This window comes from Cannabis sativa, chromosome 4, assembly GCF_029168945.1.
Source record: "Cannabis sativa cultivar Pink pepper isolate KNU-18-1 chromosome 4, ASM2916894v1, whole genome shotgun sequence".
Taxonomy (NCBI): domain Eukaryota; kingdom Viridiplantae; phylum Streptophyta; class Magnoliopsida; order Rosales; family Cannabaceae; genus Cannabis; species Cannabis sativa.
The window spans coordinates 9,941,819-9,957,755 of record NC_083604.1 but is presented as its reverse complement, the minus strand read 5'-3'; the positions used below and the strand labels follow the sequence as shown (position 1 = coordinate 9,957,755).

At 35.5% G+C, this 15,937-nt stretch overlaps 2 protein-coding genes across 8 annotated transcripts; one reads left to right on the top strand and one right to left on the bottom strand.

Annotated features, from left to right (window-relative positions):
* The first annotated feature begins 4,972 nt into the window (after positions 1-4,972).
* On the top strand, positions 4,973-9,224 carry LOC115714374 (squamosa promoter-binding-like protein 2). Of its 4 annotated transcripts, none has more exons than XM_030643052.2 (7): positions 5,001-5,266; positions 5,894-6,007; positions 6,162-6,644; positions 6,809-7,540; positions 7,785-7,918; positions 8,078-8,335; positions 8,448-9,224. In XM_030643052.2, the coding sequence occupies exons 4-7, from the start codon at positions 6,861-6,863 to the stop codon at positions 8,801-8,803; spliced, it is 1,428 nt and encodes a 475-aa protein (XP_030498912.2). In that variant the 5' UTR covers positions 5,001-5,266; positions 5,894-6,007; positions 6,162-6,644; positions 6,809-6,860; the 3' UTR covers positions 8,804-9,224. The 4 variants fall into 4 exon arrangements, with proteins under 4 accessions (XP_030498915.2, XP_030498912.2, XP_030498913.2 ...); XM_030643053.2 differs by having other exon boundaries at positions 5,003-5,266; positions 5,869-6,007; XM_061114831.1 differs by having other exon boundaries at positions 5,003-5,266; positions 5,428-6,007.
* Positions 9,225-10,870: 1,646 nt separating this feature from the next.
* Positions 10,871-14,639, bottom strand: LOC115714375 (ranBP2-type zinc finger protein At1g67325). 4 transcript variants are annotated; one of them, XM_061114832.1, is made up of 10 exons: positions 14,450-14,631; positions 14,151-14,196; positions 13,784-13,899; positions 12,871-13,138; positions 12,454-12,524; positions 12,165-12,216; positions 11,965-12,074; positions 11,809-11,833; positions 11,554-11,705; positions 10,871-11,292 (listed from the first exon to the last, which is right to left on the bottom strand). In XM_061114832.1, exons 1-10 carry the CDS (start codon positions 14,456-14,458, stop codon positions 11,290-11,292), a joined length of 852 nt encoding a protein of 283 aa, XP_060970815.1. In that variant the 5' UTR covers positions 14,459-14,631; the 3' UTR covers positions 10,871-11,289. The 4 variants fall into 4 exon arrangements, with proteins under 4 accessions (XP_060970815.1, XP_030498918.1, XP_030498917.2 ...); XM_030643058.2 differs by having other exon boundaries at positions 12,865-13,138; positions 14,450-14,629; XM_030643057.2 differs by having other exon boundaries at positions 10,871-11,705; positions 14,450-14,639.
* Between the last annotated feature and the right edge of the window lie 1,298 nt (positions 14,640-15,937).

The following is a 15,937-nucleotide window of genomic DNA, read 5'->3' as shown; positions in this document are numbered from 1 at the left end:
TTAGTTATGAGAAATGCTAAAATTAAGGCAACCCTTCTTGGTATCATACCACTATTAGTGTAATTAAGAAGCAAGTTTTATATAACTTAAAAATTTAAGATTTATGGAATATCACTAACCAATTGTACGATGCTACCTATGAAAGGTGTTAGGCAATAACTATCTTCTCCATATTATTTAAATAATATTTTTTAATATTTATAGTACATATTAACAAAATGAAATAAAATATAATTTATATATTTTAAAATATGTTTGAATTATGAATAATACTTTTGTATATAAAGAAAATAAAGATGCTTTATATCATCTCTTGAAATGAGTATTTGCTTCTTCACTCTTTAAAATTTTAAGGAGTCTCTATTATAAAGTAAGTAGCTATTGAGAGAGTGCTCTAAGAATATTTTTAATGATTATAAGGTTGGGTAGACAACATCTTATCTAATTCAATTGTACTCAACAAATCTAATCTAATCTAATTACAAAAGAATAGATATCTAATTATAATTGGATTGGATTGAGTATTAAAAATTAAATTTTAATTGGATTGAATTGGTTATTGAATGTCAATCTCAAATTTAATTAAAAATTGACCTAATCCAATTATATTTATATATAATAAAAAAATTATTCTATATATTTTTTTGACGTAAAAAAATTATTTATATTTGTTTATATAGATATTAATTATATTTTTAGTAGTTTTTTTTTAAAAAAAAAATTGTAACACTTGGTTGTTTGTGTATTTGCTTTCATGATATTTCGTTCTATTTTATTACTTAGTAATGTTGTTATGTTAGTTATGTTACATTTTTAATTGCATTATATTTATAACAAAAATATTTTTATGAAATACTAAACTTAAATAAATGATGATATTTAGTTTTTATGTATTTTTTTTTTATATTTTTAAGTTAATATTAGAAATGAGGTGTGTAATTAAATATGTAATTAAAAAAATAATCTCATAAAATTAGTAATGAGATTAGATTAAGTTGGGTTGGATCACATAATAATTTTCTAAATCTAAAATTAGTTTAAATTAGATGAGATAAAAAAAAAATACTTAATTAGATGGTATGTTGAACATAAACATTCATTATTAGTATTAAGTCAAATAAAATTTTAAAAAGGAGAAAAAAGAAATTAAGTTGGGCAACGGTGCCCTATTTATCACACTTACAAGGTCTCCTCCACCTCACCAACAGCTCTATTGGTGGTGATGTTGTGTGGCAATTTTATTTATTTATTTATTTATTTTTGACAAAACATATTAAGTCAAAACTCTATTTCTAGAGTTAAAGGTTTAATATATAAAATACCACAAATTACTTTTACAAGAGTAACGTGACACTGTATTTGGTTCTCTGACTCTATGACTCCGTTGTCCTCTCATGGTAAAAGAGGTCACACTCTTTTCTGATCTTAGTAAATTGGGTGACATTAGAATTATAAATATAATCATTAGGATCATTAACAATGAACATTAACCCTTTCGAAAAAGAAAAAAAAGTAATTAATATTAACATATTAAATGGTGTTTGGTTTATTGGAATGTAATTATAATGGTTATAGGAATAGTAATAGAATGTAATGGTAATCGTAATGGAATTACAATTATGGGATTATTTTTACTATATTTGGTTATTATTATTATTTTTTGTTTTTTGAAAGAAAGAATGTCATTCAATTAAAGCAAATCAGCTGTTACAGGAGGACCAATAAATATAGGACAAGCATCTGTCCACAACTGAACTCCTAAAGGACTAGTAACAGACTTAGTTAGTGCATGGGCCACACCATTCGCATCACGCGAAATGACACAACAAGAACCACCACCAACAGCCGCTAAAAGAGAAATAATCTCCTCAACAATTGGCTTAAACATAAGAATATTATCCGGACAATTAATCCAAGAACTAACAATTGAAGAATCCGTCTAGTTAGTGCATGAGCCACACCATTCGCATCACGCGAAATGACACAACAAGAACCACCACCAACAGCCGCTAAAAGAGAAATAATCTCCTCAACAATTGGCTTAAACATAAGAATATTATCCGGACAATTAATCCAAGAACTAACAATTGAAGAATCCGTCTCCACACGCACCAAAGTGAACCCCAGCCTGCTAGCCCAAACAAGACCCGTTCGGAGAGCCATAAGCTCGGCCACCGCCACTTGGAAATCCCCCACGGTGCCCATAGCCCAAGCCGCCCACACCACCCCCTCACCACCACGAATCACACCGCCAAACCCCACAAACCCCCTCCCCGGAGTGACCGCCGCATCCACCGACAACACAAACTCCCCTTGCGCCGGCGGACACCAATGGAGCCGCCTCTCCACACCACACCCGACCCCCCTCAAAGTCCCACCCATTGTAGAGGCTCCCAACAAACCGCCAACCCCCAAACCCACACCCTGAAAATCCTCCAAAGCTTCCCGAGCTAAGTCATCAAGCACATCCAAACGAGATTGCTTTTTCCCAAACAACACTGAGTTCCTATCAAACCATAACCACCACCAAACCATCGACAACAAAGCAAAAGATTTCGGATTAAGTACCTCAAATAGAAACACCAGCAATTCCGGTAAAGACCCATTACTACCACGAGATAGCCACTTCCAAAGCCACAACTTAGACCACAAAGGCCTCAACGAAGAGCAAAAGACTAAAGGATGTTCCGGTGTTTCCGCCTCCTCACCACACCTTTGGCACAGCGGCTGAAGAGGAAGCTTACGCTTGATAAGCTGAGAATTAGTTGGAAGAGCGCGATGATACATTCGCCAAAGGAAAATCTTTACTTTCTGTGGCACCTTCAAATTCCACATCCCATTCCACCAATGCGCCTGATCCACAGAGGAACTACCATTCCGTTCACCCGCCATCTCAAGAGCAACAGCATACCCACTCTTGACAATATAACAACCATTAGAAGTATAATGCCAACACCAACTATCCGAACATAGACCTCTCCGCAACGGAATACTAAGAATAATCTCGATATCCATCCCCAAAAAGTATTGGGACAAAGAGTGGCCATTCCACGCCCCATCCACACCAATCAAGTCATTAACCATCACACAGATAGGAGGAGAAGGTGAGATAGGCCGAAACGTTCTAGCCCTAGGAAGCCAAGGATCCCGAAAAGCATTAATACCTCCCACAACCTTCCGCATACCATTTTGCAATAATTCCAAACCCCACATCAAACTCGACCACAAATGAGACGAACCATGTCGATCTTTCGCCTCCAAAATAGACGAATGGGGAAAATACTTATGCTTCAACACACGGCCAGCCAATGATTCAGGCGATTGTAGCAATCGCCACACTTGTTTAGCAACCATAGCTTGATTAAAGAGCACAAGATCCTTGAAGCCTAAGCCCCCCTTTGATTTGGGCTGGCACACATTCTCCCACTTCACCCAAGCAATTTTCCGCTTATCATTCTTCGTACCCCACCAAAACTGAAGAATAATTGAACGAAGCTTATCACATGTCGCCACAGGCAATTGGAACATACTCATTAAATAAGTTGGAACCGCTTGTAAAATAGCCTTAATCAGAACCTCACGGCCACCAGCAGAAAAGAACTCCGCTTCCAACCCCGTACTCGCTTTTGAACCTTGTCACAAATACTAGCAAAAGTCTTCTTCTTGTTTCGTCCAATAACCGTTGGTAAACCCAAATACTTATCATGAGTGGCAACTGACCCCAAGCCTAAAATACCCAATACACTTGCACGATCCGCAGGTAGAACATTCGGACTGAATGTGATAGTAGACTTATCAAAATTGACTTGTTGGCCAGAAGCAAACTCATAACACTGAAGAATCCGACGGATAGAATTCGCCTCCCATCCATTGGCTATACCAAATGTCAAACTGTCATTAGCAAAGAAAAGATGAGACACTCGAGGCCCTGACCGGGAGTACTGAAACCCCCATTAACTCACCACTAAACTCTGCCTGACGCAGCAGGGAAGACAAAGCCTCCGCACAAAAAAGAAACAGATAAGGAGAGAGCGGACACCCTTGCCTCAATCCCCTTATAGGCACCACACATCCCCGAGGCTTTCCATTCACTAAAAAGCTATACTAAGCCGAAGTAACACAGTCCATGATCAAATCCACCCACCTACTAGGGAACCCAAACTTACCCATAATAGCACGCAGAAAACACCACTCAACTCTATCATACGCTTTACTCATGTCAAGCTTCAAAGCCATAAACCCCCTAGCGCCATTATTCTTCTTGAAAGAGAGTGTAACAACTCGAACCCCACCATAACATTATCATGAATAGAGCGACCCGGCACAAACGCACTTTGAAATGATGAAATTAGAGGAGACAATGTACCTTTCAACCGTAAAGCCACGGCCTTCGCCACAATCTTGTACATCACACTACAAAAACTAATAGGCCGATATTCCTTGACAAACGACGGCCTAGAGATCTTCGGAATCAACACAACATTTGACTTATATTTGGTTATTTTGTAATGAACAATATAATCAATTTTTTTTATTTGGTTTAGTATAAAAATAAAATTAAATAATTAATATATTGACCAAAATATTCTATTTTATTTATTATCAATGATAAAGAGGTAAGGGAGAAAAAGGTAAAAAAGTCTTTTTTGTAATGTATTAGTAATTGTAATCCTCATTCATCAGTCATACTCATATAATGAGAATTGATGCAAGTGCTGTAATACTCATTACAATATAAAAAGATTACAAAAAATCCAATTAAACATTATAATTGTAATTTCCATTCCATTCCTATTCCGATTTTCATTAGACATTAGACGAAAGCAAACATTCACTTAATTGTAAACATTTGGAAGGGAGTGGAATGGGTTAAAGGGGAGCCCCCAAGGCGAGGCCCCAACAACTCAGTTTTAGCCCTTGGGGTAATTACTTAGCTTAGCATATAGGTAGGTACCTAAGGGCAGAAAAGGCCAAAGCTTTTTTATTCCTTTCTTTGTTGGTGCGGTATGTGTGTGTGTAAGTATTAATCCTGCGAAAACGGCCAAACGAGTTTGGGAATGGGAATGGGAATGGAGATGGAAATGGGAATGGGAATGGGATGAATGGGAATACGATAGCAAGAAAGTGATGGTACGTCTACACCACGCAATAACAATCCAAACACTCATCACCTCTCTCCTTCTTCTTCTTCTTCTTTTTTCTCTTCAACAGTGAAATTTAATGCCAATCCAAACATAGCATCTGCAATTTCAACTGCAAAAATCAAGTAAGCTATCAAAATCTTATACCCTTTTTTATGTATGTATTTATTGCCCTTCTTCTTCTTTTAAATCCCAAATTCCAACATGTAAAAGGAAAGGTTTTTCTTTTGATTTTATTTTAATACTTTTTTGGGTTTTTGTTTTTTCTTTTAATCGATTTAACTAGACAAAGGGTTCTCTTTGCGGTGCATGTGATCGGCGAGGCTTTGATTCTCACTTACTCACTCACTCATTACAATCTGACTTTTCATTTATTGAGCTTGATTTTCTACTTTCATGCTTTTCTTTTTATGGATATCATATAAATATATGTATTCAATTGGTTGGTGGATATGGTAATTTCGGAGAAGGATGAAACAGTAGTGGCTTTTAATGGGTTAATTTAATTTTTGTATTTATTTTCCTAAAATGCCTAATGAAACATAAAATCCAGTCTTTCTCTCTCTCTCTCTCTCTCTCTCTCTCTCTCTCTCTCTCTCTCTCTCTCTCTCTCTCTCTCTCTGATTCTTATGATTAGGTGTGTGAACTGTGAAGGTTGTTATTTTCGATTTTCATTAACTTAATAAGAAGAGATTTGTTGGTTTGTTGAATTTTTGACCGATTTAAGGGATTTTTTAACATTGGTGTAATAGAGGCCGTGGTGGGTCTGCTTCAAAAACCGGCTTTGATAGATTGCCCTACTGAAAACTTGCTTCTACTGGACTCTGATAATTAGTAATAAGTGAAGAGAGAGAGACACTAAAATGGTAAGTATCCAGATGGGGTTGGCTAGTAACTGTAAATTTTCTTTCCATTGAGCTTTTATTTATTTATTTTTTATCTAAAAGAAAAGTAAAATTAACCCTAAAATTATATATAAGTAGAAATCTGAGCATAAAAATCACCTTATAACTGTTGCAGGGAAATGGGAAACGCCTGCCATCTTTACTGGGGCTGAGTTTGATTGTGTTTTCTGCGAATGATGGGACTTGTTAGGTACCGGAGTGAGAAAGTAATGGCAGAGATATGTATAACCCATTTTGTGGACCTTGGGATTTATGTAACCAGCTTTTTAAGTGTTTGGCTATCATCAAGCAAAGAGGTGTTTTTGTAGAGGTATCTTTTGAGCTTGGTGAATTCTCTTCTAAAGGGTATTTTACAACTTTCGATTCTGAGAGCAGTTTCACAAGGGGATGGTTAAGGCAATATTTATGGGCTTCCGAGGAATCTTCCAATGGGATGATGCTTTGTTGATCAATTTTCTTATTACATTTCTTGGCCTTCGTCTCCATAGCTTGAGTTGTGAATTGGGGCAGATCTGAACTGGTATTTGGTATTTGCCTCCTATTTATGTTTTTCCTCTGAACCAGATATGGCCATTGATTACATATTGTGAATTTTAAGGTACTTTGCCAATTCCTTAATATTTTTACATATTGTATTCTCATTATTATTTCTTTGGTGTTTCATAACCTCTGTGCTCCATTATGTTGTTATTGCATAAAAAAAATAAAAAAAGTCAGAGTTAATGTTTGCAGCATCTGACTGACAAGAAGTTTGCTTTTCAGTTTTTTGGAGAATAGTAGGTGAAATCAATTTATCCAACTTCTTTTATCAGCCATGGAGTGGAATTCGAAACCTTCCTTGTTGTGGGACTTGGAGAACCTTTTTGAATTCGACACAAAGGCAACTGAAAATCCAAAGAAGCTACAATTAACAGGCTGCAATTTCGAAGGAGATCGAGGAATTAGCTCTGGATCTCTCCATTCACCTGGGGATGGTGGGGGGAGTGCAGGTTCTGGCTCTGATTTGGGGCATGCTTCATCAAGGAGCTCTATTTCGGCTTCCATCAATTCTTCTTCAATTGGGGAAAGCAAGACATCCAAATTCACTCTTGATGGTTTTGAACCTTTTTCAAACGAGTTGATGAGTAAAAATGAAGCAAACAAAGCTCAACAACATGGATCTTCCCCGACACCTGATATTTCCACTGGTTCTGGTGAAGCGTTGCTCAGTCTAAAGTTGGGGAAGAGGATGTACTTCAAAGACATTTGTTCAGAAAATAATGTCAAACACTCTTCCCATTCTGAAGTGTCGCCATCTGCTGCAACAGTGAAGAGAAATAAGTCCAGCTGCCAGGGTAACCTTTCCCCACCTCGCTGCCAAGTTGAAGGCTGTAACCTGGATCTTTCATCTGCTAAAGATTACCATAGGAAGCATAGAATTTGTGAAAACCATTCCAAATCTCCAAGGGTCATAGTAGGTGGTGTGGAACGTCGGTTTTGCCAGCAGTGCAGCAGGTAATCTTCTCCGAAATACTATTTGTAAATCAGAAGCTTAAGAAATCCAGGTAACATGTTTGCTGCAATTTTCTCAAGCTCCTTATTGTCATTCGAGCTTGGGATATATATGGTAACCGATGTCTTCTTATCACATCATCACTTAAAAGTTAAAGTGTTCTATATTCTTTTATATTTTGCATCAGAAAAATAGTTTTATTCAGTATTGCTTACTAATTTGAACAAGTGCTTTTGAAATGTGAAGGTTCCATGGTCTGTCTGAATTTGATGAGAAAAAAAGAAGCTGCCGCAGGCGTCTCTCTGATCACAATGCAAGGCGCCGTAAGCCTCAGCCAGAAGCGGTCCGGTTAAATCCAGCGAGACTTTCTTCACTGTATGGTAAGAGTTAAATGGTTTTTTTTTTTATTTTATTTTTCATGTTGTTAACTTGGAATTCGATGTGATGGAGTTTCTAGTGGTACATTATGGAAGTAGACTTGGTACTTTACCATCCATCAATTTAGCTTTACTTATTTATGTAATCAATCACCTCTGTAGATGAGACACAGAAGATGAGTCTTGTGTTTGACCAGCGGCTTTATTCAAGGCATGCAAATGTAGCATGGGATGGCCCTGATAGTTCCAAATTCGGGCACACAAGGGAGTATTTGTCGAGGCCTGCAAAATCAGGAGCCGCAGCTGGACAGCTTCTTTTGCCCAACAATGGTCAAATGCCTAACAGTATTACCATGCTTTATCAAGATCCCAGTCGACTAACACCAAATAAAGGCACAGCAACTGAGGTTCACCACACAGGTTTGATTTCGATCCCTGCTAGTTCTGCCTCTCTTAACCCCTTACATTGCTTTGTACTTAAATTTTTATATATTTATTAAGAAGGTTATTGACACAAAATAAGAGTTTGCAGGCTTTGAAGAAACTGCCATATCTTCTGACCTGAACACATCTCAGGATCTTCATCGTGCTCTCTCTCTTCTGTCAACTAGTTCGTGGGGTTCACGCGAGACAAAACCTGTTTCCCTTGATACTCTCAACAACACTACAAACAATAGCAGCATGGTTCAAAATGCAGTGCATCCAATTAGCCAAGGCTTACCCATTGCTTCAGAGTACTGGCAAACTCAACACCACCAACCCACCATTGATGCTGCACCATCACCTTTCTCACATCATCAGCGTAGTAATGGCAGCAGCCAGTTTCAAGATCTCCATTTGTTCAAAGCTCCCACTGAGTCTGGATTTTATTCCTACCAGTTCAATTAAACGTCTTCCTTCACCTATCAAAACTTTCTAGTCGTACTTCCGTTTGTAGTCTAATAAGGCCAATGATTTTTCATGCTTTATTCCTACCGTACATATATCCTTACTCTTCTCTGCTCGTCGCCGTTTTCAAAATAGTTCTGTGGTTTTTGTTGTTGTCCCTCCAACTTTTTCTTGCCAAGGCATTAATCTTTATCACCCGGTGAATTTGTCTTGCAAGTTATGTTGCATTGCATTTAAGTTTTCTACCGTACTTGAGTAATAGCATTTAGTATGCTCATTAATGTTACGAACCTATTTATTTCTTTTGTAATTGCATTTATGTACTAGGGCCAAATGGGTGAACATGGCTTTACACTGCCTAAGTTGCCAAATTTAACTTTGTAGTTGAGATTATCAATGACAATTGTTCATTGTTGCCTTCTGTTTTTCGTTTCTACTTTGCTAGAACACCCGTCTGCTTTAATTTTTCCTTCTTGGCCTTTAAGCCCAGAGAGCATAACTCTTTGACATACACAGCTCTTTACTACCAACCAAAACCCATCATGTCGAGTCTCCTCTAAAGGTAAGGAAGGTACTATGGTTATTTTGTCCCTTTAAAGGAAGTGTATTTTGCCTCTTGCTATCAGTCAATTAAATTATGTTTTTGCCACGTCACCATTTCCAAACAGTTATTGCTTTTAAAAATAAAAATAAATTAATAAACACTTATTGAGATAAATTGAGGCAAATAAATTTAGAAAGAAAAACTATTGTGTCATGTGACTTGCTTTTATAGAGTTAATCGGACATCTTGATTTAAATAAGTAAATCATGCTTCTGGCGAGGACACAACCATTGCTATAATTTTTTACTCTAATAGAGCTAATCGGAAATCTTGATTTAAATAAATAAATAAATCATGCATCTGGGGATTACGTCTTGATTTTATTTTCATTGTTTTAACTTGCAACATTTCACCTTTCAAAAAAGAAAAAAAGAAAACAAAAATTGCAACAGTTCATTGTCATGCTTCTGGCTACCGAACTGTTGATAATATTATCTTTATATTTATTTTAAGTCGCAAGGTTCTACAAGCAATCAAAGCCAATGGAATCTTCGTATACCTAATCCGTGGCATGATGTTGACATTAAATTCACAGCACATGCATAAATAATGAAATAAACACTTTACTCATTTTCAAATTTATTTTTCTCAATGGACAGCACGAAATAGAAAAATACTGCAAAATATTCATTAATAACAGCTTATATTTCCAATCAACATAGCTGAATAGGGTTGATACCTCCTTCAAAGAAAATAGCTAGGGTTGACGTGAGAAATAATAAACGGCAGTCATGGTGCTTAACACTATTTAAATTTTGAAGGGTAATATTACTATTAGGGCAATTTAATATCAAATTTTATTTTTTTTATTATTATGATAATGATTATAAAAAAACATCTAATTAGAGGGCACCACATCATGCTCAAATTGATATGAACCCCCAAAAGGTTTGGTTAAGATGGTATTATCTTAATGGAAAAATGCTAATGAACACCCATAGTGTTTAGCACCACTATTATGTCATACCAGTACCGGTGCCACTTATTTTAATTTAATAATGATTATCAAAAATTATTAACCATTTACAAGATGTCACTTTATAGTGGTCCTAGACACTACGGTGCCTATTAGCAATTGACTAAGTCTGTATGTTGAAAGTAAGAGCGATGAGTTCAATGTTTTGCCAAAGAAATCGGTATTGTTGGACTTAACTACAAAAGAAATTGAACTTTTGTTTTCCCAACCTGTCAAACTCTCGTTACTAAAGAGAGAGACCATGACATTTGATGATAAGGAAAACCATGAACCAAAAGTCGAATCACACAACGCAATACACTATAGACACGACACCACCCGTAAGAGTAAGACCATACCTGTGCATCCACCACCACCACCACAACCACCACCACAACCACCACCAGATCACAGACAATAAAATGGGAAAAGAATTACTTTCAACCCATATATATATAAATCCTATGAGCAACTGACTAATCAGCAATTAAATTAAATCAAAATTGGATTTATCACCTTAGCACCCGCTAATCTATTTCTTAAGAAATGGTGAAGAGATTTAGGATCAATGAAAACCAGAAAAGGTAGACCACCTTAGCAACCTTTAAGCTATTGGGAACATTTCTAACATGCACCAGATCATACTGGCTGATTCTAAAAGTACAAGGCCTACTAACTATTAAAAACCAGAACCAACCTGTAAATCTTTTAACCAGATCATACTGGCTGACACAAGATGCATTGTATGATCCACAAAGATCACAAATACCATTGCAGTTAATACAACAACTTGACACATATCATGAGAAGGTAGAGTAACTTGACAACCGCTGCAACATGAGGACGACAAGACTGACTTTCAGACACCCACAATGAGCAATGCTGGACGACTCTGGACCTTCTCAACCCTCAAACATGTTCTAGAACTCACTGGAACAGTAGACAATTTTTAAATTAAAGGATGCAAGGGACAGATAGGAAAAGAAAATAAATTAATTCAAAAGCCATCAGGAAAAAGATATACAGAGATCTAAAAAGAACAAAAATGTGTAACCTTAGTTGATCCCTTAACCTGAGTGTGAGTAGCTTCAATAGAATATAAAAAATTGTGCTGTTCGTGAAATTAACAAAGAGCCATAGCGGTTTCAATTTAGATGAGGATATACATAGAAGATGTTCGACACAACGAACCTGATCATTTTCATCTGGTGTAGGAGAAGGAGTCTTGGTTGAGTCAGCTGGTTTATCAGCCCCACAGTTCTGCCTGTTACACTTGGTTCTGAATGGATAATTTATGTTATTGCATTTCTCACACTTCCAGCTACCTTCTGGCATCTTTTGTTCTGGAAATAAAAAATGCACAAGTTGATGCAACAAGAAGACAAACATAGCTCAAATTAAGCAAAAAGCTCTGGTTTGATGGAAATTGATTATTGGCAAACTTACTTGAATTTTTGTCAGACTTTGATGCCTTCATTGCAAGGGAAAGTCAACATGTTATCAGATGAGATTTAAAAATAGATATATATCACAAGATTGTTATCTCCAGTGAAATCAACTGTAATAATCTTAAGCATAACAAAAAAGAGAGCACAGACAGACCTGGGAGCCAGGCTTTGGCGTGTTGCATTTTCTCATGTTGCAAACAGTTCTAAATGAGAAATTAATATTTCCACATTTTGGGCATGTCCAGTCATTATCACGTGTGGCATCTAAAATGTGTAAGCGATTGATCAACAAAATTTTACAGTGATGAGAACACAACAGATAAACTACTTTCAAAATCATTCTAAAGGACTCACCTGCACCCTTCTTTTGTAATTTATCATCCGGAAAAAATCCAGGCCTTGGGCCCTGTTAAAAAAGAAAAGTTAATTTTGAAAAATAAAAAAAAAACATAAACACGTAAATTTATCTCATATAAGCCAAAATGAATCCTCTGATTCAGAACGACGGTGTGGCAGAAGTTTGGCACCAGAGTAATTAATTTTTACTAAAATCTAAAGTACTTAAGGCCAAATTGAATTCTAGCACATAAGACCCAGTTCCTAATTCTAAGAAGGAACAAGAATAATAAACTTCAATGCGCACCATAGCTGCAGGCCCCATGGGTAGACCCAGTCCATATCGATCCATCATTGGGGGAATACCATACATCCCACCTGTAAGAGAAAAGGGATTCAGACACCAAAAAAAAATAAGAGAAACAAAGGAAAAATCAGAACATTGTCAAGACACTAAGAATTCAGGATTTGAAAGATTGTTTCTCATCTTTCAGATTACAACTTAGGGCTTCTGAGATTAATTGACACCAAAGTACGTGATCACTCAACTCAGAAAATCATAGATATTAGATAAGGTTGGACATATAATGAGCTGACAGAGTTATGCTATTCCATATTGATGGTTATAAAGTAATATATACTCTAGCAAAAAAGAAATGCATTAGTTAACACAGGGACTGTAGTCCTTAATCACACACACACATACACACATCATTACCATTACCCATCATTGAACCACTTGAATAAGGTGTCGGTCCAGATAAATGCAAAGGTCTATAAGGGCTGCCTGTAGATAATCGGTTGTTGTAGTTGTAATGATAAGCTGATCCCCCGGAAAATGGAACATCATAAGGAGGAATAGATGAACCATTAAAGAGAGATGGACCATAGGGTGGGACACCAAGATACATCGATGATGGAGCACCAGAACCCATATAAGGTGCAGATGAGGAGTAACCTTGTGGGGCTTGGATAGGCTTGGCAGCAGATTTCTAGGAAATACAAACTTATATGAATATCACAAATTGGAACAAGAATAGCATAAAAACAAGCAAAAGGAAAGTAGAGTAATCAAATAGAGAAAGACATATGCAAAAAGGACTTCTAGTCTACAACAAGGGCAATACCATTGTCAACCAGAACAACTTGCATGTACACTAGGTTTTAGCAATTTAACACAATACATGGTATTTCGCAATAATTATAGTTTCCCACTTGCATGTCTTTCTCTCTAACAAGAAAAAACATCAATAGCGCTCTCATCATATTTACAGTGGGATAGACACTGTGAAAGAAAGAAAAAGTACATGTTGGCCTTATTAAATTGGGGATGGACCCAGAAGGTATTTTCACTTGACCCTTTTTTCAAATGAGGTGGGTTAAGAGATATATAACAATGTATACAAAGATTCAAAGAGAATTCTGCAGTGATCATCATTTAACACTCCTGTATATGATTATTCTGAATTTGTACATCTTTCTCTTTTAATTAATATATTTTTTTAGTGTATTAGATATATATTATTTCAAAAGACATTGTCTCTAAAAACCCTGGTGTATCACCTTCAAATATCCTACTGTTTTATCAATGCCTCCTACGAAAGAAAATATTGGCATTCATACTAGTTCAAACTTACCGAATTATGATCGGCTGGCCTTGGCTGAGTGCAATTACGCATATTGCAAGTTGTCCTAAATGAAAAGTTGACATTTCCACAGCTAGGGCAGGTCCAATCATCTTCCCTTCGACTACCTGAAAGATTAAAATTGCAAGTTTACATAAAACAGATATAGAGCAAAACAAGTCATAACTTGAAATTGAACTGGTTCTCAAAATCAGAGATCACATAAAATTTTCTACCTATTTCCTCCATTCAGTTTCAATAACTCTAAGAAATCCAATACATTGTTTCCGTAGAATATAAAACTTTCGCAACAAAAACAGCACCACCATATATTCATAAATATATACATACAGTACATATGTAAAATTATATAGCATACCATCAGTTCGAGCACGCTTTGCAGCTGAAGAATTTCTGTTATCGACCTGGAAAAAAAAAAGAATAGAGAAATAAACAAGTCCAAATAAATCAACTAATTCCAGCTCGTAAGACCCTAATTATTTGTGTTTTAATGGCGGCTCAATTTTAATATTGGACTCCCGGCATCGAATGAAAAGAATAAATTCCTCAAAATGCTAACAAATTCTCAAACGAATTGAAATTAAGATTAGTTCCACAATATAATCTGAAGAAAATATAGATCAAAGAGACTGGAGAAAAAAAGCGAAGAGGAGGTACCTGAGACATATCGCCGGGGAGGTGGAGTCGGAGATGGAGATCTTAGGAGCAGGTTTGGGCTGCGAAGTAGGCGATTATTATGCCCTACTGCTACTAAACAAAGAAGAGAGAGACTCAGTCGATTCGATTTGAGGCTGGAAAAGCTTTTAGCCCATATACTTTTTTTTTTTTTTTGAGGGGGGCCTCCTCCGACTCCATACGCTGCGTTTTATTCTTTTCCTTTTTCGTTTTTTTTCTTAAAAATCATTTTTCGTTTTATTTTAAGAATTATAAAAAGGCTAATTAGAATAATATATTTATTAAATTTTTATATTTATATACATAGTGTGAGATAATTTAATAAAATAATATAGTAATAAATAATATAATTTTTATTGTTGTGATTAGAATTAGAAAAAAATTTAGTATTGAAATGGCTCGTTTGGAACGTCGTATCGTATTGTATTGTAGTATATTGAACTAGATTATATATATCATATTTTTATATAATACTATATTAAATTTTAATTTATACTAAAATATTATATATATTTAACTGTCTATAAAAGTTAATACCACAAATAGTTTTACATAAAAATACTAGGGGTGTTCGCGGTGCGGGTGATGCGGTTTTAGACCATTTTTCTAAACCAACCCGCACATGCGGTTTTTCTAATTTCCCAAACCGCACCCGCATCACGAAACTAAAAACTCGCAAAAACCGCACCGCAAAAAATAGTGCGGTGCGATATAGTTTTTGTGGTTTATGCGTTTGGACTATCACTAAATAATTTAACTATCACAAATATAATAAATTTTGAGCAAAACTTATCAAAATACTATAAGGCTTGAAAATAAATATGAAAAAAAAAAATTTAAGTGTCAACAATACAATAATTAGTGGATTTTGAGTTGAACATTCACATATTGGACTTAAATAAATATAAAAATTGGTATTTTTATAATGTATGGTGCGGTACGGTTTGAACCGCATATTAACAATTCAAAACCACAAACCAAACCAAACCGCGCGGTTTATGAAAAATTCTAACTGTGACTGCACCGCAAAGAATTTCAAACCGCATTTTTTTTTGCGGTGCGGGCGGTTTGAGCGGTTTGGGCGGTTTGATGAACACCCCTAAAAAATACTATATAAAATACAATTTAATATAATACTATACAATACAATGCGGTGTAATATGGCGTATCAAACGAACTTTTAGTGTTGATTTAATACTAAATTTAAGTTTTTCCATAACAGTTGCCCTAAGCACCCAATAATATAAGGTTCATTTGGTACGCCGTATTACACCATATTGTATTATATTAAATTATATTTTATGTAAAATTATATATGATATTAATTGTATGAATTTTTTTAAAAAAAAATTTATAAATATTTAAATATATAATATTTTAGTATAAATTAAAATTTAATATAATATTATATAAAAATATGATATATTATTCCGTTTAATATAATATAATACGATACAATTTAATAAGATG